Genomic DNA, 27994 nt, shown 5'->3' with positions numbered 1-27994 from the left:
AATTAGGTTACTGGTGAGGCATAGTGAATATGCCATGGACTGCCAAACAACAAATCTGTTCTAAGAGCAAGAATGCTTCTTAGAAGGAGGAATGGTGACACTTCATCACACATACTTTGAACATATTTTTAGGAGGGAACAGTCCCTGGAGAAGGATATCATGTTGGAGAAACAGAGTCAGTGAAAAAGAGGAAGATCCACAATGAGATGGGTTGGCACAGTAACTGCAACAGTGGGCTCAAACATAGAAATATCACAGGACTGGGCAGTATTTAGTTCTGTTGTACATACAGATGCTGAGTTGGAATTGACTCAATGGCATTTAACAAGAGCAGAAGCAAAGGCAATTCTGATGAAGACTCAAAGGGAAGGGAAGAGAGCTGCAGTGACAGTCACGGTGGTGTTAAAGAATATATATAACCTCAGTAACAGAATGTTGCTAGAAATGTGGATGTCAAATGTGGTTCTAGTTAGGCTTTAAAAGGAAATGATGAACACATGATTGAACATGCATTTTGGGTAGCACTGGAGAATAAGAACTGGAATTCTAATTACAAGGTTGGCAGTTCAAACCCAGAAACTCGGAAACCCTACATAAGGTTGCTTTGAGTTTGAAGCGACTCAACGGCACTTAAAAACAACAAAAAGGATGTAATATTACAGATTTAATTACATATATTACATCCCCCCAAATATACCTGTGTGGCACTGTAGGATAAGCACTGATCTGCTAACCTCAAGGTTGGTGGTTCCTAAGAAACCGTTATACAGTGTGGCTCTGAGTCAAAACCAATAACATCAAAATATGTTGATAAATTCTAATTTGTATGAATGTGGTTATATTCTCACTTGCGAATAGGTTGTCTTTGAAGCAGAATTAGTGTAAGATGTATCTTGAGTTAATTTCCTTTGAGATACAGAGACTAAACAAGCAAGCAGAGGAGTTTGTTGTTGTTAAGTGCCACCAAGTCCTTCCTAGTGACCCTGTATAGAATTTCTGGGGAGCAGCTGTTAAGCTTGAACCACCGACTTTTCAATTCCAACCAACCTTGCAGTACAGCACATTAACCTCTAGCACCACACCAGGAAACAGATGTGAGATGGCGTAAAATAGATGCTGAGACACATGGTGATTTTTCAGCAACCGGGAAGTAGAAGTTGAAGAGAAAAGTACCTTCTTCAGAGCCAACAAAGAGAAAAAAAACTTTCCTCTGGGACGTGCTCTGAATTCAGACTTTTAAACTTCTAAACTGTGAGAACATAAACTTCTGTTTGTTAAAGTCATCTATGTGTTAGTAATTCTATGAGAGCTGCACTAGATAACTAAGACAATTTTATAATCTCCTATGAAAGAATTTTCATTGGGCAGTTTAACAAATGTGAATAAAGAAAGTGCTGTAGTAGGTACGGATCTACCCTTAGGTACTGATGGTGGTGGTGGTGATGTGCTGTGGAGTCGGTTCCGACTCATAGCGACCCTGTACAGGATTTCCGAGGCTGTAAATCTAGAAAGCCTCATCTTTCTCCAGTAGAACAGCTGGTAATTTCGAACTGCTGACCTTGAGGCTTGCAGTCCATTTCATAACCTTTATGCTACCAGAGCTCCTTCCCCTTAGCTACTAGAGGTTGAAATACTAGCATTTTGGAAAGGTTAAGAAATCATAACATATAAAAGACTTCCAAGAGATAGCTAGGACTAGTTTCTTATTTCAGAAAGGAAAGACTGAATAATGTATTTCCCAAACTTGCTCACTGAAAACCACTTAAAATGAGGGAGTATGTGAGAAGGATTATTGACTTTTACAACTGTTATGTAAAGAATAAGTTAAATGCTAAAACTTGGATTTCAAAACTTCAGTAGAAAAATTAAATTTCATTATCTTAAAAAAAAAGTAAACATGGCTTGTAGCCCCTAAATTATTTAGGTAAATGCTCTTAGGCTTCTTTTCTGCTAGAAAGACAGGGTACTAGACTCTCAGAAAAAAAGTTTTCTGCAATTAAATTAATTAAATATAACCACAGTTTTCTATATAAAAATATATCCCTAAAACTCATTGACTCTCAGTGCAATTAAGTTTCAAAAGAAGACAATGAACGTTTGCCTTTAAGAAAGCTGGAATGAATTTTACTGTGAAATCATATTTACTGGTAGCATATACTTTTTATGACAGAAATTGTTATCGATTTTTGGCCTAAACAAACTCACATGAAAATGCATCTATGGTGATAAAAAAGTAAGATGTTAGCTATAATTTTATGAATTTCATTTACTTGATCAATCTTTTTATAAAAAGCTAAAAGGTATTGTGAACATTTTAAACCTTCATATTACTATCATTTTTGACATAGAAATCATGCTTATATGTACATATGGTGATGATGGTAGTATATGCCGTGGAGTTGGTTCTGACTCAATGAACCTGCATAGGGTTCCCAAGGCTGTAAATCTTTATGGGAAAAGAAAGCCTCATCTTTCTCCCACATGGAATGGCTGGTAGTTTCTAACTGCTGACTTTGAGGTCAGCAGCCCAACTCATGACCGTTACCATTTAATTTATCTTGATATTATTTTATCATAATGAATAAGACAATACATTTACTTTAATACCCAAAATTATTTCCTAATTTGTTTTGTAAAAATTAACACATTATTTCTTCCACAATAGTAGAATATACAATTTTATTTTTTATGAAAATTATTTTGTTTCACAATGTTTAAAATTCACATAAGAAATATAGGACTGTGATTTGGCTATATTTTTGTAGAGCTCCATCCATGGTTAAAGTAGAAATGATGGAAATGATTAACAAAATAAGTCAATTCATCCCCCAAACTACCAAATCAAACAAAATTTTATGATATTAGAAATGCCATTTTGAAATGTGAAAATTCTTCCTTATTTCTGTAACATGGTTCTAAAAGATTTATTTATAATTTAAAACCCATTAACATTTTTTTTTCATTTATTTTGAATTATTGGAATGATTTATTTAGGGAATAGTGTTTAATTTTTATTTTTTGTCAGGGAAACATAGTCCTGGAGAGAATGGCCTCTGTAATCAGAAGTCATCAGATTTAGATTGACTCCAACCCTTGTTAGTTGGATGACCTTGGGTTAAATTCCTAAACTGAAGGAATCCTAGATTCTTCATCAATACAATGAGGAAAATCATAGGGCCCATGTGAAAAGGTTTGTGATTAAAGGAAATACGTGTGTGTTACCATTTTTCATCAATAATGATTATTGATTTTTCATCAATAATGATTATTGATCATCATTATTATTACCTTCTTTTTTCATTCCTGCTCTAAAGCACTTTCTTAACCGGCAGTATCTACATTGATTCCTTTTGTCTTTGTCAACAACACATTGCCGACTGAACCTATAATATCAAAGAGATAGATTAGTTTGCAGAAAACTATTTTTTATCAAAAAAGCAAGTAAACATACAAATGGATTTTAAGTTAAGTAGGGCCAAATTTAGCTTACTAAAAAGTGTGTGCAACAACAATTGCTTATGACATTTTCATAGGATCTCATCATCATATGCATGGAAATAAAAGTCCCACCTCTCATACAGTCTTCAAAATAAACTAAAACTGAATGGCTGTCTTACGTATTGTCAGATACGTATGATAGTTTTTATCATGAATCATGAAAGCCAAATTCCATTTTATAAAACTGGCATACAAATACAAATTATTTATTACTAGATTACATTGGTTTGATGGACATTATGTACTTTCATGGTTTCCTCGTTCTAAAAATTATCCCATTAATTTTAAATGTCCTCACATCCCAATATAATTTACTTTGAATGTTATCAAGAGGCAGTTGAGATAATCACTGAGAGATTTTGAGTGTATAAACTATATTCCACTAGCATGAATTAAACAACAACAACAAAGTGTTGGTGAGGATGTCAAAAATTAGAACCCTTATTCATTGCTGGTTGAAATGTAATTTTTTAAAGAAATATTGGGAGTTTCCAAAATTAAACACAGTTATCATCTGATTCAGTAATGCCACTCTTAATATATACCACCCAACAACAATGAAAATACGTTCATACAAAAACTTGTATACAAATGTTGAGTGGTATTATTCATAATGGTATCAAAGTGAAAACAATCTAAATGTCCATCAATGGATGATTGAATAAACAAAATTTGGTATATATACTATGAAATATGATCTAGCAGTAGGAAGGAATACTGAAATATGTTACAACATGGATGAATCTTGAAAACATTATGCTAAACGAAAGAAACAAGAAACCAAAGGCTACATATTGCATACTTTCATTTATATGAGATGTCTAGAATAGACAAATTTATAGAAACTGAACACAGATTAGTAATTGTATGAAATGGAGTATATAGTGAAGGAAAATGCAGAGTGACTGCTAGAGGGTACAAGTTTTCTTTATAAAACTTGAAATTTTCTAAACTGATTGTAGTGATGGTTGTAAAATCCTGATCACTGTATATTAAGTTGTACATTAAAAGAACAGTGTACAGTCTCTGGATTTCAACCAAAGCCTGACTTCCAGATATGCCATTTGCTAGTAATCTAACTTGGACACAGTAGTTTATAAAAACTAATATGTAATCATTAAAGATGGAGGAAAAGGCAATTTGCCTTAAAAGGATGTTTTGTATGAATGTACTTTAAACTTTGAAGAGTTTTGAGGAAAATTTTAATTACGTAGTAAGCAACATTTCTTCAATACTCTGGCATAGTATTATAAACTTTGGTGTTGTTGTAATCATGTGCCATTCAGTAGATTTCAAGTCATAGCGACCCCACATAATGGAGTAGAACTGCTTCATAGGGTTTCCTAGGCTGTAATCTTTATGGGAACAGATTGACTGATCTTTTCTCTCCAGGGCAACTAGTGTGGTTCAACTGCCAACCTTTCTGGTTAGCAGTTGAGTGTCTAACCATATGCCACCATGGCTCCCTAAATCCCTATTTGTAGCTGATCATTAATGTTGAGAATAAAGGAATAGACTTTATTACTTATAAAAGAAGATATTTGTTCTAAAATTATGGTGGCTAATTAAAATTCAGGACACCTAGTTTGGCGCTGTAGGATCAGTGCTGGACTGCAAACCACAAGGTCAGCACTTCAAACCCATCAGCTGCTCCTTAGAAAACCTATCTATACAGGCTCACTATGGATTGGAACTGACTTGCCAACACTTAAGAACAAAAACTAAAATTAAATGAAAAGTAGAGACTACTATGAATCAGTTCAGCTAGAAAAGCATTATGCTGTTGTGGTGAGAAGAGAAAACAAAATAAAACAAAAACATTGTTCATTTAGGAATGCGTGACTCAGGAGACCAGATTACCAATAAGCACAACAGAAGAACACATTCAGTTAAAACTGAATCAATAAAATAGTTGAATAAACATAAATCAACACTTACTATGTATGTGATGTTGGTGTTGGGTTTAAAGAAGTAAATATTACCTGTTCTTCCATTCAAGGAAACTACTAGTGAAGTAAAAACACAATCTTACAAATAGTCATAAGAAAAAGCAAAATGTGAGAAGTATTAAAACTAGTACATTAAAGTACCATGAGAGCGAAAGTTCAGTCTCAGTATGATAAGCTAATAGAGATATAGTGGAAATGGATTTAGGAAATTTCACGAATGAATGAAATTTGTGACCAGCAAAAATGCTCCTTAGAAGTAAGGATGGTGAGACTTTGTCTCTCATACTTTGGACCACTCCTCTAAGAAGGACATTATGCTTGATAAATGGAGGGTCAGCAGAAAAGAGGAAGACTCCCAACGAGATGGATCTGCACAGTGACATTAGCAATGGGCTCAGGAGTAACAATTTTGAGGATGGTGCAGGACCAAACAGTGTTTCGTTCTGTTGTACCCAGGTTCGCTATGAATTAGAATCAATTTGGCAGTGCCAACAACAACAATAATATGTAAGCTTAAAGTTTTGTGTCCTTAAATGTTATATCAAATACAGTAACTTAAAACTTCCAAGCAGAAAAAAAATTACAGTTTGCTTAATGCCTAAATAAGTAAAGAAGGCTAAGTTAGCAGGAGAATCCATGATGGAAAGATATAGGGAAATAAACTGTACACATCACTGGAATCTTTTTTAAACTTTCAAAAGTTGCTGTGGGAACATGTCTTTCGCATTTCTCTCATATAAGAAGGCAATCCTGAAAGTGCTGTGGGAACATGTCTGTCGCATTTCTCTCATATAAGAAGGCAATCCTGAAAGTGCTGTGTGTTACTTACAATTTGTTGTTTATTTAGTTTTTTGAGCTACCACATTTCATGTATATAGAATGTATATGGAATCCTGTTGCAGTGCTGTAGGATAAGAACTGGACCGTAAGGTCAGTTTGAACTATAAGGTCAGTGGTTCAAACTCACTAGTCACTCCTCAGAAACCCTACACAGAGTCAATTTGCGTCAGATCCAACCCGACAGCATTTATCAATAACAACAACATGTACATATATATGCTTGGTTAAGAGTGAATCCTGCCTCATAGCAACCAAATACAACAAGCTAGTACCAACAGGACTCCTATACATATGAATGAATATATGTATTCCCAGAGTGAATATGGTGTTGTTAAGTGCTGTCAAGACAGTTCCAACTCATAGTGACCCTAGATAACATTTCCAAGGAGTGCTTGGTGGGTATGAACCATCAGCTTTGCAGTTAACAATTTAGTGCTAATCCTACAGTGCAACACCAGGATTATATGTGCATATAGTCCTTCTTAATCAAGCACATAACTAAAAATCATGTTTACCTATTGTTTTGTGTTCAGTTTAGTCATTATTTTTTTCTAAATCACTCAATATTTAACTGGATAGAAATTGCTTTTCAGGAACATTGATCTACTTTTTACTTCTAGATCTTCAGTGTGTATAAGAGAAAGGCCCATCTACTGCATACTAATTTTTAAACCGAATAAGGTTTTCAAGTAGGTGATTTACATTTTTATTTTTAAAAACCTACTTCAAACTCTCAAGGAAAAATTGCTAACCAGTTAGATATTTGTGACATTATATATTAACTTCTTTCACACTTTTAGTAACCAAATGAAACCATGTTGTAAAAGAGTGAGTTAACTTCTTCTAAATGTCCAACTTGTTTTTTGATCATCCTCAATATGCTTTTCATAGACTGAGCAAACAGGATTTTTTTAAATACAAATCATGCATTTTTAAAATTGTTGTTAGGTGCTGTCAAGTTGGTTCTGACCCATAGCGACCCTATGCACAACAGAACAAAACACCACCTGATACTATGCCATCCTCACAATTGTTGCTATGCTTGCATCCTTTGCTGCTGCCACCATGTCTATTTACTCTGGCTGTAATCTACATTCAAAATTGTCTTAGTGAACAATGAAAGTACATTACCTAAACCCAAGTTATGCTATAATGTTAACTCGATACTATTATTTTTTAAAATAGACTACCAGAAAAGGTGTAAAAATAGTTATGTCAATTTTAGGCATAATTTTAGATATAAGAAATACATTTAAAATTTTAGGAATGAAAATTAATATACATTAATTAACATCAACAAGTTAATGTATAATAATTAATATACATTAAGGAGCTCTGGTAGCATAGTGGTTACGAATCTGGCTGCGAACCTTAAAGTCAGCAGTTCGAAACTACCAGCCGCTCCGCGGGAGAAAGATGAGGCTTTCTACTCTCGTAAAGATTTACACCCTTGGAAACCCTGTACAGGGCCGCTATGGGTCGGAACCGACTCGATGGCACTTCACAACAACAACAACAATTAACATCAACCAAACCAAAATGACCAAACTGCAGAGAAAAGAAAAGAAAATTAAGTTGAAGAAAATACACATATTATAATACCATTTCAATACAGATTTTAAAATATTCAGTCATATATGCACATGTAGTAAAACTATGAAAAAACACAAGAAAGAGATAAACAACCAAGTCTTTAGTATGGTTACCTCTGGGAAGCAGGGACAAAAGAGAATGTGCTAGGAATCCACCAGACGTTTCAGTTATTGGTCTCAACGGGGGTGGGTATGTGATTTTTTTTTGTAAACCCTTTTATATAAATCTAAATGTTTCATTAAAAAGAACCACTGTGTGGATGTGTCCCATATGTACACACAAGATCTCCTTCTTAATGCAGTTTACAGATTTTGCTCATAGAGTTAAGGAAATGGGAAAGTTCTGCATTTAATGGCTTAATCTCTTGGAAACCATTCTGAAACATCGCTAAAAGGAGAATTTCAAATACCTGCAGGAATAAACATGACTCTTGCGTATGCTGCGTCTGAAGAAGCCCTTGCACCCATCGCAGCTTGATGCTCCATAGTGCTTTCCTGTTGCTCTGTCCCCACATATAGCGCACAAACAGTTCACACCATTGTCTGCGGTATTCATACTTGTTGTCTCTGGTGTAGAACTTTCTGTTATAGAAAAAAATAAGAGTACAATTAATTACTGAGTATTTCTTGATTAAAGCGTAGTGGTTACAAATCTGGCTGCGAATCGCAAGATCAGCAGTTGGAAACTACCATTTGTTCCGCGGGAGAAAGATGAAGCTTTCTGCTCCCATAAAGATTTACAGCCTCAGAAACCCTGTACAGGGTCTCTATGAGTCGGACCGACTCCATGGCACATAACAACAACAACAATAATTATTCATAGGCTTACAGGAGTCAATTTCTTAGCTCCTTAAACACCTACATCATTGCTTTTCTCTTATCCACTGGCTGATCCTGTCAATCTTCTTTCCAAGTTTTCCTCTCAATTTCAGGAACTAGAGGGATCAGTCCCTCCCACCCAATTTCACTCTCCTTATGGAAGCTCATCTAATCCCTTGACATTAAATAAATCTTTCTTCAAGATGAAAACTCCCCCAGGAAAGTTCATCTGAACTATCAAAAAATCTATTTAACAATCTTCACTTTGAAGTTAAATAGGAATCATGAATTAATCTATCAAAACTAAAAATCAAAGATTTTTTTTCACCTATGACATATTCTTCCCTCAGTTTTCCTCATGCCCATCAACGGTACTTAGGGCCAAATCCTAGAATTCTCACATTCATCCTTCATATCTAACAATTAGTAAGCACACATTCAACTATATATCTAATTCACTTTGCCACTCCACCTTCATTTTGTAGACTATAATCTTCAATGGGGATTACTGCAATAGTATCCTGGCTAACTGCTCTGATTTCACTCTTGCTCTCCAATCTTGTTTATTACCACAAAACACTCAGAGTTGTTGTAATGTAAGAAATTTTACATCATGTCACCCTCTGTCTCCAAATCTGACATGACTTATCATTGCTGTTGCTAAGTGTCGTCAAGTCGGAACCAATACCAATTCAAAGCAACACCATCCACAACAGGGTCCTGCGTTATCCTCACAATGGCTGTGATGCTTGAACCCAGTGCTACTGCTACTGCGCCAATCTATTACATTGGGGACTTCCTCTCTTTTGCTGACCCTCCACTTTACCAAGCAATCTCTGGGGACTTCTCAGCAGATACACAATAAAGCTGATGCACCTTACCATGGCCTAGAAAGCCCTGCATGATGAAGCCCCCTGCCTACCTCATTGGCCACATAAGCTGGCACCACTTTTTCTTCTGTTAACTACTCTACAGCAATGATATATATATATATACATACACATGTGTGTGTGTGTATTGAAACCTGCCCTATTTCAAACCCTTTATTCTTACTTGTCCTTTTACCTGGAAGTAAAGTTCTTACCCAAAATTTTGCTTTCAGATTTCTGATCAGATATCATATTTTCTATGAGACCTTCTCTGAACATAATTAAAAGGTTCACTTTCCAAATATTGTATGAGAAATATTATAAAAAGTCAAGTAAGGGTTTACATACAGAAAGAAATTTTATTTGATGGTTACCAGGGATAGGAAGGAAAAGGATGGAGAATCACTAACTATATATTAATTTGGGTGAAAGGAAATGCAATTTACAATAAGGCCAATATGACCAAGGCAAAGGATGACAGAGGGAGGTGCCCAAGAGTTAAAGATAAATATTATTACATACACAATCCTGTAAAAACAGTAACAAACAATAATCTATAAGTGAATAAATAAGTAGACATTCAAGTTGAACAGATGTATCAAAGTGAACAGGTTTGGCAGAATATGTCTACATTTATATTTGTATGTGACTCCTGGTGTGTCTCTGTAGAATAAGCACTAGACTGAGAACCAAAAGGTCAGCAGTTCAAACCCATTAACTGCTTCTCAGAAACCCTGTACAGGGTCATTATGAGTCAGAATCTATTCCCCACCACTTAACAACAACAATAATTTGTATGTGCTACAAATATTCATATATCCATGCATATAGTAGAGCATACAGGCAAAAAATTATGAAAGCTTCTCAGCCATTACCAAATGCCTTGAGGGAATGAATCAATATTAGGCTTGGGGACTTGGGATCATAGTCTCAAGGGACATCTAGGTCAGCTGGAATAACATAGTTCACAAAGACAATGTTCTATATCCTATTTTGGTGAGTAGCAACTGAGATTTTGAAAGCTTGTGAGTAGTCGTCTGAGATGTAATTATTAGTCACTCCCAGTCCAGAGCAAAAAAAGAGGGAAGAAAATCAAAGACTCAAGGAAAACAATTGGTCCAAAGGATTAAATGACCATGTGAAGTTCAGTCTCCACTACCTTGAGACCAGAAGAACTAGATGGTGCTTGGCTATCACTACTGTAAACTGTTCTGATAATGATCACAATACAATGGTCCTGGACAGAGTGAAAGAAACATGAAACAAAATGCAAAATCATGGTTCAATAGAGACTGCTAGCTACAATCCCTGAGACGAGGACTCTTAGATATCTTTCAAACTGGGAAATAGATCAACTTTCAGCCAAATAATTTATTGTTGTTGTTAAGTGTTGTCAAGTTAGTCCTGACTCATAGAGGCTCTGTGTAGGGTTCATAAAGTGAACAAAAACACCCTGCTTAGAACTATCAACCATATAAGACAAAACGGGTAGCATTTGCCCCAAAACAAAGCTCACAAGGCAGGAAACCCAAAGCATTAAACTCACTACTGTCAAGTCAATTCTGACTCATAACAACCTTATGACAGAGCACAATTGCTCCATAGGATTTCCAAGACTGTAAATCTCCACGGGAGCAGACAGCCTCATCTTCCTCTTAGGGGCAACTAGTGGGTTTGAGATTCTGACCTTGCAGTTAGCAGACCAACATTTAATCCAATGTACCACCAGGGCTCCTTCACAAGGTAGGAAAGGGAAGAAAAAAAAAGGATGAATAGCAAAAGGGAACCCAGGGGAAAAGTGACAAGAATGCTGTTTCATTGAGGGAATTGCAGTTAATGTCAGAAAACAAAGTGCACATAAATTGTTGAATGAAAAACTAATTTATTCTGTAAATTTTCACTCAAACCACTATAAGAAATGAAAGTCATTTCCCACTTGCTTTTCAACTATAACACTGCTTAATTTTTTCTAACAAATGTTTGTCTGAAATTATGTAATGTACTGGTTTACCCAGTAGCATTTAAATTTGCTGATGTTAGAGATTTTATTTTCTTCTTCAGTGCTCTGTCTCACAGCTCTCCTAAAACTGTGCAGCATGTAGCAAGCACCTAAGACGTATCTTTTAAGGAAAAAAGGATCTTTAAATATATTTATAAGTCATTCTTAAATTAGTTAATATCGTTGACTACTTCCTAAAGAATCTATATGCATTATCATATTCAATATATTCTAATTGCATACTGTAGGATAAGCACTGGACTGTGAACCACAACATCTCTGGTTTGAGTCCACCAACTGCTCCTTAGGAGAAAGATGAGGCTTTCTGCTCCCACAAAAATTTACAGCCTCAGAAACATTATGCAGGGTCACTATGAGTTAGAACCGACTCGACAGCACTTAACAATAGCAATACAATGTGATATAAAATTTATTTAATCCTAAAATTTCATAAAAATATAACAGCATTTCACTATTCTATCTATACTATAACAAAATGATAAAATCAAGGTTGTCATGTCCCAATTGAATCCTACATACTAATACTTCTGTTTAGACAGATATTGTCATATAAAACCATAAATATTGAAAAAACAACTAAGGATGAGCTTAAGGTAAATTGTATAACACAATTTAAGGCGAGGCATTTTTCTGCTGGTAACATTAAAATAGGTAATACAAATATGTTAATAAAAAGTGTTCATTGTTGACTGTATTATGGGAAATTATATGAAAATATTAAAAACAAATCCAATTCTTGTTCCAAGTTTAATGCCATACCTATGCATTATTAATGATACTATAGTTTAAAAAATGTATAGCGTAGTGGTTACGAATCGGGCTGCGAACCCTAAGCTCACCGGTTTGAAACTATCAGCCACTCCGCGGGAGAAAGATGAGGCTTTCTACTCCCGTAAAGATTTACACCCTCGGAAACCCTGTACAGGGTCGCTATGGGTCGGAACCGACTCGACGGCACTTAACAACAACAACAAAATCCATCACTAGACAGTGTTTTAGAAATAGCCAGACAAATTATTAGTTTTAGTAAATACTTACTGGAAATTTCTCCCTATCACTCTACAATCTTTTTTTTTTTTTTAAAGTTATGACTGTTGTTAAGCGCCATTGAGTAAGTCCTGACTCATAGCTACCCTGTATAGGGTTTCCGAGGCTGTAAATCTTTGAGAGAACAAAAAAACTCATCAGCTGTTGGATTCACACCACAGGCCTTATGGTTCACAGTCCTGTGCTTATTCTACAGAGCCACCGAACTCCCCAAGACATGGCTATAGTGAGCTAAATAGTTGACTAAGTATCCCTGAACAATTCTATACACAAGGAACTAAAATAGTGACTTTCTGAGAGTTGCTCTCCAAGTTTACTTTAACTCCACTTTTGCTAAAATTTCAGAATTTATTTTCTAATGATTTCTAAAAATCATTAATCTAACAAACTATTCTATTTATTATAATGTTACAAGAGCAACAGTCATAAAAATTGTTCAGTATATTAAAATATTAAGATATCCAAAATGCAAAAACCCTAAACTAAATGCATACACATTTTCTAAATTATATATAATTACTACATGATAAGGGGTTATAATACTTATAACAAGTCTTGGCCAATTTTTAAATTTGAACAAAAATTATAAATTCCCAGTCAATAAGAATCTATATGACTATATTAAAATATAAGTGGTCAACAGTTCATTTCTTATTTAAAGTTAAAATGTTACAGTAGATAAATATCAAGAGCTGTGTGCAGCTAAACATTAGCTTGTCAAGGGAAGTTATAATATAAACCTTTATTTCTCTTCATATTTATGCTCAATGCAAACATTTAATAGTAAATTCAAATGCAGTTTCTCATCAGCAACAACAGAAAACTATAATAATGAAAAGAGGAGACAATCAGTAAAACTCCCCAGTGTCATATAGAAACTTTGTTCCACATGTCATTTTAAGTATTGCATACAAAATATACTTTCAAACCCAAACTGCCAATATTACTTATTACTACGATTTATAGCAAATAAAATAAACTGCTGAAACTACTTTTTTCACCTCTCAAGACAGAATTCTACGCTTATTTTATTACACATAACTAGACCTTTTCTATCTCAAGCATAAAATAGCCATAGCATTATTAATTTAAATTTAGTGAAGAGGAACAATGGCTCAGATTTGTGGCCTTAAAAAGTAAGGCCTCAATTCTCCAGCAATAAAACAATGAACTACCACTTCGGGCAGCTCAGTTTTACTTCCCCATTACTTACTTTTCTTTATATCTATAAAAGAAGAGAACTCACCATTTGAATTGTATAGAATCTGCATTGTTTCAAACTCCAAAGTTGTATAAGTTGGGTCCAGAACTTCACTGTAATTTGCCATTTCCATGTCCAGTATCGGATCCGATACCCTCATCATTGATTTAGAAACACACATACAGTTGGCACCACAGTCCCTGAGGAGTGTGTGATGACTGTTTTGCTTTCAATCTGTGAGTGATAACCCAAAGTTAACTGTAACTGAATGACTTATGTGCTGCAGGAGGAGGAGCTGTAAAACTGTAAACTCCTTCATGGGCCATATTCTGGTTTGAGTGTGTGTGTTTGATTTATGGTCTACAAAAGCAATTCCTTATGATAATCTTGGAATGCTTCATGGAATCACCTTATCTGAAGTGCTTAGTGGACTAACATGATTTCCTACGTTGATTTTTCAGTAGACAATAAATGATGTCACTGAGAAAAGGATTAAAAATAGAAAAGAAAATCTGTCAGGTTTAAACAGGAATTACAATGTGATTTCTCATATTTAAGGGACTGAAATTAAGTTCTGAAAAATAGCACTTAGTTTACTATTAGAAATTTAATAAGTGGAGACTAACAGTTAACATTAAATTTTCCAACATTTAATATAAGCAAATTCAAATTTCTTATATGTACAGTAAGGTAACTTTATCTACATATGGGTAAAACAAATTTGTGATTTGGAATGACAGGGATGTTTACTCACTTCCAATAGCAACTTGGATTAAAACCTAATGATGTTGTCTTTAATTTATTCTCTTCACCTGTTAACTTATGAGTATGTTTCCACTGCATGCTTATAAATTTTCTAGGGTCGATACAATACAACTCCTTGTATATTGTATTTAATAAATAAGTATAGCATGAATAGTTCTATTATACTCTAGGCATCAATCAAGCAAAAGTAAATTTATTTCTATCATTGTTGCTGTTGCGAAGTGCCATCGAGTTGATTCTGACTCATAGCGACCCTGTTTAGGGTTTCCAAGGAGCAGCTGGTGAGTTTGAACTGCCGACTTTGCAGTTCAAATGACTTTGCAGTCTGACACATTAGCCTACAGCGCCACACTAGGACTCCATGTCTATCATATGTGCTTTTAGACATGTTGTTGTTGTTGTTGTTGTTGTCAAGTTCCATCGAGTCAGAACCGACTCATAGTGACCCCATGCACAGCAGAACAAAACAATGACTGGGCCAACCTCACTACCGCTGCCACACTTGACGCCATCAATGATGCCACCTGGCTGATCCATCTCGTTGGGGGTCTTCCTCTTTTTCTCTGACCCTCCATCTTGCCCAGCATGACATCCTTCTCCAGCAACTGTTCCCTCCTGACAATATGTCCAAAGTATGAGAGATGAAACTTATCCATCCTGGCCTCCAAGGAACACTCTGGCTGCACTTCTTCCAAAACAGATCTATTGGTTCTTTTGGCAGTCCATGGCACTTTCAGTATTCTCCTCCAACACCACAACTCAAAGGCATCAATTCTTCTACGATCTTCCTTATTCACTGTCCAGCTTTCACATCCATATGAGGTTATTGAAAATACCATGGCTTGGGTCAGGCTTAGTCCTCAAGCTGACATCTCTGCTCCTCAACAGTTTAAAAAGTTCCTGTGCAGCAGATTTGCCCAATGCAATACGTCGTCTGATCTCTTGACTGCTGCTTCCACGAGTGTTGATGTTGATCCAAGAAAAATGAAGTCCTTGACAACTTCAATCTTTTCTCCATTGATAAGAATGTTGTTTATTGGTCCAGTAGTGAGGATTTTTGTTTTCCTGACATTGAGATGCAACCCATACCGAAGGCTGTGCTCTTTGATCTTCATCAGTAAATGTTTCAAGTCCTCTTCACTTTCAGCAAGCAAGGTTGTATCATCTGCATATCGCAGGTTGTTAATGAGTCTTCCTCCAATCCTGACGCCACGTTTTTCTTCATAGAACCCAGTTTATCAGATTATTTGCTCAGTATACAGGTTGAACAAGTATGGTGAAAGAACACAACCTTTTAAATATACCTATCATTCACTTCCTGGTGTATAACAACTATATAAAATACTACATCTTTTATGTATATATGAGGAGGCTTCAAAGAGTTTGTGGAAACATTCCATTTTCTTTTAATTTCATTTTTCCATGAGCTTTTTGAAGCCCTCTTATATGTGACAAGGAATATATATCTGCTAGTAATTTGGTAACATTTAGAATATAGTTTGCAATAAATATATTTTATAACTGAGAAAATATTTATTGATTTCATCTTCCAAGAAGGATATCCAGCTATATTTACATTACAGATGTATAATTTGAATTGTCACATTTGTTAAAAATTACAGCATAATAATATCTTAATTCAATTTCTGATTACCATAAACCTCATGCATATTATATCTTAGATTAAAAATTATTGTATTTTGCATTCTTTACACATCTTTCAGTTTGTTGTACAGTGGTGACTGTTTTTTACTGTAATGCAGGAAGATATGACATCAGTATTTCAAATACTAGCATTGTCACCCATGGTGGACAGGTTTCAGTGGAGTTTCCAGACTAAGACAAACCCAAAGAAGGAGAGTCAAGTGGTCTGCCTTTTTAAAAAATGACCAGGGAAAACTATATAAATATCAGCAGCAACATCGTCTGATATAGTGTTGAAAGAAGAGTCCCTTATTTTGGAAGTCAAAAAAACAACTGAGGAAGAACTGCCTCTTCTAAATAGAATCTACTTTAATGAGCTAGATGAAGTAAAGCTTTTAAGACTTTAATTTGCTGATATAGCACAACTCAAAAATGAGAAAAAGACAACTGTAGATATTCATTAATAATCAGAGTGTAGAATGTCTGAACTGTGAATCTTAGAAAATTGGAAGCTGTTGAATATAAAATAGGATACATAAATATTGATATCCTAGGCATTCGTGAACTAGAATGAATGAGTACTGGGCAATTCAAACTGTACAAACATAAGGACTACAAAGCTAGAAGCAACAAACTAAAGATGGACAGCAACACATTAACTGACCAAAAGAACATTTCAATATGTATTCTGATAAAAGAGAGCCATAGACTGGGGAATTTTTTTTTTGCAATGACATATCAGACAAGGGACTAATTTCTAAAATTTATAGAAAACTACAACACCTCTACAAGACAAACAAACCAAATAAAAAATGACCAGAGGACACGAAAATACACTTTACCTAAGAAGACATTCAGGCAGCCAATAAACATAGTAAGAAGTGTTAATGATCATCTGCTATTGCTGCTGTTGTCAAGTGCTATTGAGTCGGATCCAATTCATAGTGACCCTAAATAGGGTTTCTGAGGAGTAACTGGTAGGTTTGAACAGCTCCCCTTGTGGTTCAAACCAACTTCGTGGTTAAGTGGTTATTCTGTAGGGCCACACCAGGACTCCTTTTGGTTATGTACCAGTCAAGATGATTCCAACTCATTGCAACACTGTATAGGGTTTCCCAGGCTGTAATCTTTAAGGGAGCAGAAAGCACCATCTTTCTCCTGCAGAGCCATTGGTAGTTTTGAACTGCTGAGCAGGAGATTATCAGCCTGACTCATAACCACTACACTATTATTTGTTGTTGTTAAGTACAGTCAAGTCGGTTCCAACCCATAGCAGCGCTGTAAAGGTTTTCTAAGGAGCAACTGGTGAGGTTGAACTGCCGCCCTTGAAGTTCAAATTGACTTTGCAGTCCAGTGCATTAACCCACAGTGCCACACAAGGCTACACTATTATTTAGAGAGATGCAAATCAAAATAACAATAAGAAATATCTCACACCAGCATTTATAACAAAGTTCAAAAAAACAGAAAACTACAAATGCTGGGGAGGATGTGGAGAGACTGAGACCCTCCTACATTGCTGGTGGAACAGTAAAATGATACAATCACTGTGCAAACTTGTATAGCACTTCCTCAAAAATTTGGAAATAGATATAGTTACATTATAAGGCAGCAATCCTTGTTATGTATCCATAAGAAATATGAACCATGATACAAGTAGATACATGCATTCCCATATTCATTGTGGCACTATTCACATTAGCAAAAAGATGGGGATAGGGACTAATTTCAAAAATATATAGAAAACGACACCACCTCTACAAGAAAAAGACAAACAATCCAATTACAAAATGGGGAGACGAAGGACATGAACAGACATCAGTGCAAGAATGGATAAGCAAACTTTTATACATAAACACAATGGAGTACTATGCAATGCTGAAGAATAACAATGAATCTGCCAAACACCTCAAAACATGGATGAACCTGGAGGACATTATGCTGAGTGAAATTTGCCAATCATAAAAGCACAAATAATGTATGAGACCATTATGGTAAAAATTCTAGAAAAGGTTTTAATGCCAAAATAAATATTCTTTTATGGTTTCCAGGGGTGAGAGGGAAGGGAAAACAATGCACTGACTAAAGATTAGACACATGTTAGCTCTGGTGACAGAGAGGGCAATATACAAGAAGACAGAGGTTGGCAGAAAAATGATGAAGACAGGTGAAGACAAATGGGGAATATGCAAGGGTTAAAGGAAATAGAGGTAAGTAGTGCACAACCCTGGAAAGACTGTTCAGTACGTAGATACATAGATAGATGCACAGGCTGAATGAGTATGTGAGGAAGAGTGGGAGTATAACCACAAATATATAAGGATTTGAATTAGGATATTTGTATATGGGTATTTACCTTTGCTGCAAACACACCTATGAATGTGGTAGAGCATACAAGTGGTAAATGGTGAAAATTTCTTAAGGGAATGAGTTCCTGGGTCTAGGACCTCAAGACCATACATAGCCTCAGAGGATACCGTGGTCAACTGGTCAACTGTTCTGAAAGGAATCACATTAGAAAGTCTGGGATAGAATGGAAGAAAGTGGGGATCAAACTCAAAATTATAAAAATGACTGGATTTACTAGTCAGAAAGAGACTGGATGAATCTGAGATTATGGCCCTCGATCGCCCTTCAGGTCTGGAACAAAACTCATCATTGTGGCCTAATTTTCAGCCAAGCAGTAGATAGGAATATAGTGGGGACAACAACATAGTACGGTATGCTCATCATGGAATGGTCAAATATTCAAGATCAAAAGGGTCGCATTAACCTCAGCACAAAGTTGGAATGGATGCGAATGAGGGTGGAATGAAAATAGGAACCACAGGGAGGAAGTTGCATAACTGTTGTTGCATGAAGGGAATTGCAATCATTGAGATGAAAGAAAGTGTATGATTTGTTGAATGTGAAACTGATGATCTTTTCTGTTAACCTATTAGGTTCACAATAAAAAGTTAAAAAAAAAGAAAAATATGTATTCTGAAGTACAGTGCTGTCAGTGATATTGTTGCTGTTTTTATGTGCTGTCGTGTTGGTTCCAAATCATGTTGTTGTTAGGTGCTGTCAAGTCAGTACCAACTCATAGCAACCTTAGGTACAACAGAAGAAACCACTGCCTGGTCCTACGCCCATCTCACAATCGTTGCTATGCCTAAGCCCATTGCTGCTGCCACTGTGTCAACCTTTCTTATTAGGGATCTTCCTCTTTTTTACTGACCCTCCACTTTAACAAGCATGATGTCCTTTTCCGGTGACTGGTCCCTCCTGACAATATGTCCGAAGTATGAGAGAAGCAGTCTGATCATCCCGGCTTCTAAGAAGCATCTGGCTGTCCTTCTTCTGGAAGTCCCTGGTACTTTTAATATTCTCCTCAAACATCATAACTCAAATGCATCAATTCTTCTATGGTCTTCCTTATTCATTGTCCAGCTTTTCAATGCATACGAGGCTATTGAAAATACCATGGCTTGAGTCAGGCACATCTTAGTTCTCAAACTGACATCTTTGCTCTTCAACACTTAAAAAAGTCTAATGCAGCAGATTTTCCTAATACAACACATCATTTGACTTCTTGACTGTTGTTTCCTTTAGTGTTGATGAGTGATCAGGGCAAAATGAAGTCTTTGACAACTTCAATCTTTTCTCCATTTGTTTTGATGTTATTTATTTGTCCAGTATTAAGTATTTTTGTTTTCTTTGCATTGAGGTGCAACCCATATCGAAGGCTGTGGTCTTTGGTCTTCATCAGTATTTAAAGTCCTCTTAGCTTTCAGCAAACATGGTTGTATCATTTGCATATCACAGATTGTTAATGAGTCTTCCTCCAATCCTGATGCCATTTTCTACTTCACATAATCCAGCTTCTCAAATTATTTTCTCAGTGTAAGATTGAATATGTTTGATGAAAAATACAACCTTGGTATACAATTTTCTAATTTTAAATCATTCAGTGTCCCCTTGTTTTGTTCTAATGACTGCCTATGTATAGGTTTCTACAGAGCATAATTAAGTGTTCTGGAATATTTGCTGTATACAATGTTGTCTATAGTTTGTTATGATCCACACAATCAAAAGCCTTTGTATAGTCAATAAATCACAGATTAACATCTTACTGGTATTTTCTGCTTTCAGCCAAGATCATTCAGTCAACAATGGTATCCCTCATTCCATGTCCTCATCTGAATCTGGCTTGAACTTCTGACAGTTCCCTGTCAATGTACTATTGCAGCCATTTTTACATTACTTTTAGCAAAATTTTACTTGCATGTGATATTAATGATATTGTCCAATGATTTCTAGTTGGGTCACCTCTCTTTGGAATGGGCACAAATATGGATATCTTTCAATCAGATGGCCATGTACTTGCCTTCCAAATATCTTGGCATAGATGAGTAATTGCCTCCAGTGCTGCATCAGTTTTTTCAAAGATTTGAACTTTTATTTCATCAACCCCTTGACCCTTGTTCTTTGCCAATGTTTTCAGTGTACCTTGGATTTTTTCCTTCAGTGCCATTGGCTCTTAATTATATGCTACCTCTTGAAATGGCTGGACATCAACCATTACTTTTTGGTACAGTGACTGTGTATTCCTTCCATCTCCTTTTGATGCTTTCTGCATCATTTAATACTTTGCCTATAGAATCATTCAATATATCAAGTCCAACTCAAAGTGACACTATATAGGGTTTCTGAGGAGTGGTTGGTGGTAGGTTTGAACCACTGATCCTGCAGTAAGAAGTCCAGTACTTATGCAAAGAATTACATCTATATGACTAAAAGAAAGACCAGTTAATATGACTATTATTCAAATTTGTGTATCAACCAAAGATGACAAAGATGAAGCACTTGAGAAGATATTTGCCAATGTTTTCAGTCTGAAATGAATCAAATATGAAATCAAGATGCATTGATAATTATTGGAGATTGGAATGGGAAAGTTGGAAATAAAAGAATATGATTAATAGCTATAAAATATGGTGTTGGTGCTAGAGATGAGGCTGGAGATTCCAGGATAGAATTTTTCAAGACCAACAATTTATTCATTGCAAATACTTTCTCAACAACCTAAATGGTGACTATACATGTGGATGTCATTGAATAAGTACACGTGAATAAAATTGACTACAACTGTAGAAACAGACCTTGGATAAGCTCAATATCATCCATCAAAACAAGGACAAGAGCTGGCTGTGAAACAGATAATCAATTGCTTATAAGCAGGTTCAAGTTGAAGTTGAAGAAAATTAGAATAAGTTCACATGAATCAAAGCACAACCTTTAGTGTATCCCTCCTGAATTGAGATTTGATTCACTGAACAGTAATGATTGAGTACCAGACTTCAAGAAAATTGTAAACAGAGAAAGCAAAACATCACTGAAAAACAGGAAAGAGAGAAAAGACCAAAATGGATATTAGAGGAGATTTTGAAACTTGTTCTTGAACATAGAGTAGCTAAAGGAAATGGAAGAAATGATGACATAAAAAAGCTGAACCAAAAATTTCATAAGTGGTACAAGAAGAAAAGAAAAGTACTGTAATGATGTATGAAAAGGCCTGAAGCTGGAAGACCAAAAGGAAAGAACACGCTCAGTATTTCTCAAGTTGAGAGAACTGAAGAAATAATTCAAGTCTCCAGTTAAAATATTGAGGAATTCTATGGGCAAAATACTGAATAACACAAGAAACATCAAAAGAAAATGGAGGAACTATATAGTTACTCTACCAGAAAGAATTGGTCAATGTTCAACCACTTCAGGAGGTAGCAATGATCAAGAGTTAGTGTTACTGAAGGAAGAAGTTGAAGTTGCTCTAAAGACATTGACCAAAAACCAAGGCCCCGGGAATTGAAGGAATATCAATTAAGACGTTTCAACAAAGGAAGCAATGCTAGAAGCATTCACTCCTCCATGGTAATAAAATTGGAAGACAGCAACTTGGCCAAGAGTTTGAAAGTGATCCATATTTATGCCTGTTCCAAAGAAAGGTAATCCAATAGGTGACTGGAAGTTTGAAAGGTGTTCCAATATTTTGTCAATATTACTGAATGATATCATTATTATCCCATGCAAATAAAATTTTGCTTATGATTATTCAAAAAATGGTTGCAGTGGTACACAGAAAGTGGGAGAACTGCCAGAAATTCAAGTTGGATTCAGAAAAGGATATGTAACTAGAGATATTTCTTCTGATGTCAGATGGATCTTGGCTGAAAGCAGAGAATACCTGAAGATGTTTACCTGACTTTTATTGAGTATGCAAAGGCATTTGACTATATGAATCATAATGGATAGCATTGTGAAGAAAGGGAATTCCAGAAAGTTAATTGTGTTTATTTGGAACCTACATAGAGAAAAAGGGAGATGTGACATGGTTTAAAATCAGGAAAAATATGTGTCAGGGTTATATACTTTCACCATACTTATTCAATCTGTATGCTGAACAAATAATCTGAAGTTGGACTATATGGAAAACAAAGCATCAGAATTGGAGGAAGACTTATTAACAATCTTCCGCATGCATATGACACAACCTTAATTGCTGAAAACAAAGTGGACATGAAGCACTTACTGATGAAAAACAAAGACTAGAGCTTTCATTATGGATTATACCTCAAGATAAAGAAAACAAAATCTTCACAACTACACCAAACATTAATATCATGATAAATGGAGAAAAGACTGAATTTGTCGAGGATTACATTTTACTTGGATCCATAACTAACACCCATGGAAGCAGCAGGCAAGAAACCAAATATATTGGTTGCATTGGGCAAATCTGCTGCAAAAGACCTCTTGAAAGTATCAAAGAGCCAAGAAGTCACTATGAGGATTAGAGTGTGCCTTACCCAAGCCATGGTATTTTCAATCATCTTCTATGCATGTGAAACTTGGACAATGATAAGGAAGACTGGAGAAGAATTGATGCATTTGAATTATAGTACTGGTGAAGAATATTGACTATACTATGGACTGTCCTGGTGTGGTGCTGTGGGTTAATGTGCCAGACTGCAAAACCATTTGAACTGTAAGGTCGGTGGTTCAAGCTCACTAGTGGCTCCTTGGAAACCTTGGAAACAGGATTGCTATGGGTCAGAACTGATTTGACGGCACTTAACAACAACAATGATGGAACTGTCAGAAGAATGAAAAAATCTGTTTTGGAATATGTACAGTCAACATGCTTAGAAGCAAGGATGGACAGACTTCTCATATACTTTGAACATATCAGGAGGGACCAGGCCCTGGAAAAGGACATCATGTTTGGTAAAGTAAAGGGTAGCCAAAAAATAGGAAGGCCTTCAGCAAAATGGACTGGCACACTGGCTATAACAATGCACTCAAATATAGCAACTATTGTGAGAATGTTGCAGGCTACTCTGAGTTGGAACCAACTCAAGGGCATCTAACAAAAACAATAAAGTAAAATAATTAAAATGTCTGCCGTGAGCATTATCTTTTAAGAACTACCTATATAGGATCAAACTGACAACAGCAACTCAAAAGAGTAAATAGGAACCTCAGGGGGCAGTGAGTTTATATTAAAGAAGGGGGACAACTAAGAAAAGGAGGGTGAGAATAATTGTGCCACTCAAAGAATATAATCAATGTGACCAAATTATATATGTAAAAACTTTTGATTTGGTATATGTTTTGCTCTAAGGCACCTAACAATAAACTTCATGCATAGTGTGTCTTAAAGTATAAATTATTGTATTTCCCATCTGGGAAGGTTGACCTCTTACAATAACTCAAGACTATATCAACATGTTGTTGTTGTTAAGTGCCATCGAGTCAGTTCTGACCCATAGCGACCCTGAACAGGGTTTCCAAGGCTGTAAATCTTTACGGGAGCAGAAAGCCTCATCTTTCTCCCACAGAGCAGCTGGTAGTTTCGAACTGCTGACCTTGTGGTTTGCAGCCCAATTCATAACCACTACACTACCAGAACATAGTGAAGAAAAAATGTCATTTTAGCAGTTAGATTCATTAAATATCAGTGATCATTGGAATTGTTCTTTTGTGCTCTTAGTCTTGAGGATAATAGTTTGGGGGTAAATTTCAGCTTCAAATTTTCTTTTCATTAATGTTCCATATAGTGATTCAGTTCTTGAAGAAATGGACAAGTAAATCCTAGCCAACTGGAATGTTGGTCCTCATTTGTTGTGAAATTGCTCAGTCTTGTTTCCTGTGGGAACCAAAATGGTAAATTGTGCATAACCCACTATCTTTTTCATTATGTGCTAATTAAAGCACTTGGCTGCTAACCAATCAGCTGAAGACTCAGGTTCACCCAGAGGTGCACTGGAAACAAAGACTGGCAACCTACTTCCGAAAAAGTGCATCTTTGAAACCCTTACGGAGCACAGTTTTTTATTCTGATGCACATGAAGTGGCAATGAGTCATAATCTATTTGATAACAACTGACAATCAATTTTAAGGCATATCTCCAATAGAAGTACCCCAGCTGAAGGGAAGAAAAACAAAAACATAAAAAAAGGTAGAGAGCTGTTCATTTCTATAACTGCAAAAGACTAAGAAAAATGTGAAGTATAGTTCATGAGAATAGTACAGTCATATCTTTATTTCCTACTCCATCCTGTATTTATGGATGACATTCTGAGAGTATTGTTGTTAAGTGCTGTGGAGTTGGTTCGGACCCACAGCAACTCTGTATAGGCTTTCTGAGGCTGGAAATCTTTGCAGGAGCAGAAAGCCTCATCTTTCTCGTGTGGAGACACTGGCAGACTTGAAATGATGACCTTGTGTTTCACAATACTATGCTTATCCTACAGAGTTACTGTACTCCCATTATAAGGTTAGGACTATATATTATATTATATATAGTTCCCATTATCGGTAGATGAGCCTATATATTTGATTTGTCATGGTTCATTAAGTAGACGAGTAATTAATCAGAGCTGGCTTTCAAGATGGAACCTGCTTCCTTCATTTTATAGAGTAAGAACTTGAGAATTTTTAAACAGATCTGAGTAGCAGACATCTCTTCTCAAGTGGGCAATTTGTCCCTGATAATATCAGGCTGGGAGCACCTGAAGAACTCAGTGAGCAAAGAAAAGAATGCCTTTAGGTATTTTCTTCGACATTACAAACCTCAATACAATATCAAGTTATAGATTTCAGTAAACATTCTCTTTTCTTAAATTTTAAAATATTTGTGGTTACAAGTTGTGCTACTAACCTCAAGGTCAGCAGTTCGAAACTACAAGCCATCCCTCAGGGGAAAGATGAGGCTTTCTGCTCCTGTAAATATTTACAGTCTCTGAAACCCTATGCAGGGTCGCTGTGAGTCTGAACTGAAACCATGGCACACTGCCACCAGTCTTATAGTGGATTGGTTAAGCAAACAAAAATAATGAAAGTAGAGATGATTATTTTTAATATATCAACGTTGTTGTTGTTAAGTGCTGTCAAGTCAGTTCTGACTCATAGTGACCCTGTATAGGGTTTCCAGGAGAAACCGTTGGGTTTAAAATGCTGACCTTGTGGTTCAAATTGACCTTGTTATCCAGTGCTTCAGCCCACAGCACCACACCATATATGTAAATATTATAATATGATTTTTATATAAATATTAACATTTTGTTGAAGAACCAAGTACTTTTCTTTGAAGTACAAGTCAGCTGATTGGAATTTTTTATTAATTTCCTCACATAAATCACTTGCATTTCTTTTGATATCATTTTCTTTTTAATGGAAAAAAAAGTCAAGGCTGCTCATAAAGCAATCTAAATAAGATACTTCTTGAATTTTATGACCTTTCAAAATATTTTATATGTTTCATGTTAACCACTCCCAGATATTTTCTTTAGCAAAAAAAATTTTAAGCAAAAATTTTCAATACTTGAATTTCAATAGATTATATCAGTGTTAATGAAATTCTGAAGTAAAATAACAATAACAAAAAGCTTGAAAATAGTAAGTAAGAAATGACAGCGATTACTGATAATGTTGGAGTCCTGGTGTGGCGCTGCAGGTTAATGTGCTGAACTACAAGGTCAGTTTGAATCACAAGGTTGGCGGTTCAAGCTCACCAGCTGCTCCTCAGAAACCATATAAAGGGTGGTCATTATGAGTTGGAACTGACTCAGTGGCACTTAACAACAACCATAACAACAATTGATAAAGTTGATGAGGTGTGCAGGGGATAAATAAGGATAGAATGCTGGTGTGGTGCTGTAGGATAAGCACTGGACTGCTAACTGCAAGGTTGGCAGCTCAAACTCACCAGCTGCTCCTCAGAAACCATGTCACTATGAGTAAGAACCAGCTTGAAAGCACTTAACAACAACAACTTCTATTATTTTCGGAATTTAACCTACACTGGGAACCAATTACATTGAAATTTGTAAATGCTGGAACTTGCTGGGACTAGGCCTACTTCTTACTCATCGGCTATCTCGTTACTTGAAATTTTATGTTCACAATACTAAAATCTAATCGATCTGATCATTTTGTGATTAACAATGTACATCTGGCAGTAATGAACTCCCAAGTGCTACGCAAGAGTAGTATGGGCTATGATGGTTATATTTGTATATCAGTTTGCTTGGACCACGATTGTAAGTGGTTTGGCAGTTATATGATGATATAAGTTGGCAGTTATTCAATGATGGAGTCATCCTCAATTTTGTGATCTGATATGGTCATCCTCAACAATGACTTTCATTATTGAAGGATTCTTTGGACAAATTATTGAACGATCCAAAAAGCAACAAGAGAAGATGGAAGGAATATACAGAGTCACGGTACCAAAAGAAAATCGTTAATGTTCAACCATTTCAAGAGGTAGCATATGATCAAGAGCCAATGATACAAAAAGAGGAAGTCCAAGGTACATTGAAGGAATTGGCAAAGAATACAGCACCAGGAATTGATGGAATAAAAATTGAAATCTTTCAAGAATGTGAGGTGGCACAGGAAGCACTCACTTATCTATGCCAAGAAATTTGGAAGATGACTATCTGGCCAACTCATTGGAAGAGATCCGTATTTGTGACCATTCCAAAGAGAGGTGACCTAACGGAATGTGGAAATCATCAGACAATCTCTTTGATATACCATGCAAATAAAGTTTTACTAAAGGTAATGCAGAAATGGCTGTAAGCATACATTGATAGAGAACTTGTAGAGGTTCAAGTTGGATTCAGAAGAGGCTGTGGAATGAGGGATATCATTGCTGATGTCCGATGGATCTTGGCTGAAAGCAGACAATATCAGAAAGATGTTTACCTGTGCTTTACTGACTACGCAAAGGCTTCCAATTGTGTGGCTCATAACAAGCTATGGACAACATTGCGAAGTATGTTCATGAGGAATCTGTACCTGGACCAAAAAGCAGTTGTTCGAACAGAACATGGGAATACTGAATGGTTTAAAGTTAAGAAAGGTGTGTGACAGGGTTGTATTCTTTCACCATACTTATTTAACCTATATGCTGAGCAAATAACTTAAGAAGCTAAGTTTTATGAAGAAAAATGTTGCATCAGGATTGGAGAAAGAATCATTAACAACCTGCAATATGCAGATGATACATACAACTTTGCTTGCTGAAAGTGAAGAGAACTTAAAACATTTACTGATGAAGATCAAAGAGCAAAGCCTTGATATGGATTACATCTCAATGTAAACAAAATAAAAATCCTCACCACTGGACCAATAAACAACATTCTTATCAACAGAGAAAAGATTGAAGTTGTCAAGGACTTCATTCTTCTTGGATCAATT

The 27994-nt window shown here is 35.8% G+C and overlaps 1 protein-coding gene across 3 annotated transcripts in view; it reads right to left on the bottom strand.

Annotated features, from left to right (window-relative positions):
* Window positions 1–27994, bottom strand: part of HNF4G (hepatocyte nuclear factor 4, gamma) — a 102723-nt gene that overhangs the window by 24265 nt on the left and 50464 nt on the right. The window contains exons 1-3 of one of the 3 annotated variants that reach the window (XM_006830793.1): window positions 13882–13996; window positions 8291–8462; window positions 3290–3384 (exon numbers count right to left, since the gene is read on the bottom strand). In XM_006830793.1, coding sequence (XP_006830856.1) covers window positions 3290–3384; window positions 8291–8462; window positions 13882–13996 — 382 coding nt within the window. Of the gene's footprint in view, window positions 1–3289; window positions 3385–8290; window positions 8463–12711; window positions 12735–13881; window positions 13997–27994 lie in introns of those variants that run through there. The other 2 variants (XM_006830795.1, XM_006830794.1) reach the window with 2 other exon arrangements.

This window comes from Chrysochloris asiatica, unplaced genomic scaffold, assembly GCF_000296735.1.
Source record: "Chrysochloris asiatica unplaced genomic scaffold, ChrAsi1.0 scaffold00001, whole genome shotgun sequence".
Lineage (NCBI taxonomy): Eukaryota > Metazoa > Chordata > Mammalia > Afrosoricida > Chrysochloridae > Chrysochloris > Chrysochloris asiatica.
The sequence above is the reverse complement of the archived record's forward strand: the minus strand, read 5'-3'. Positions and strand labels throughout refer to the sequence as shown.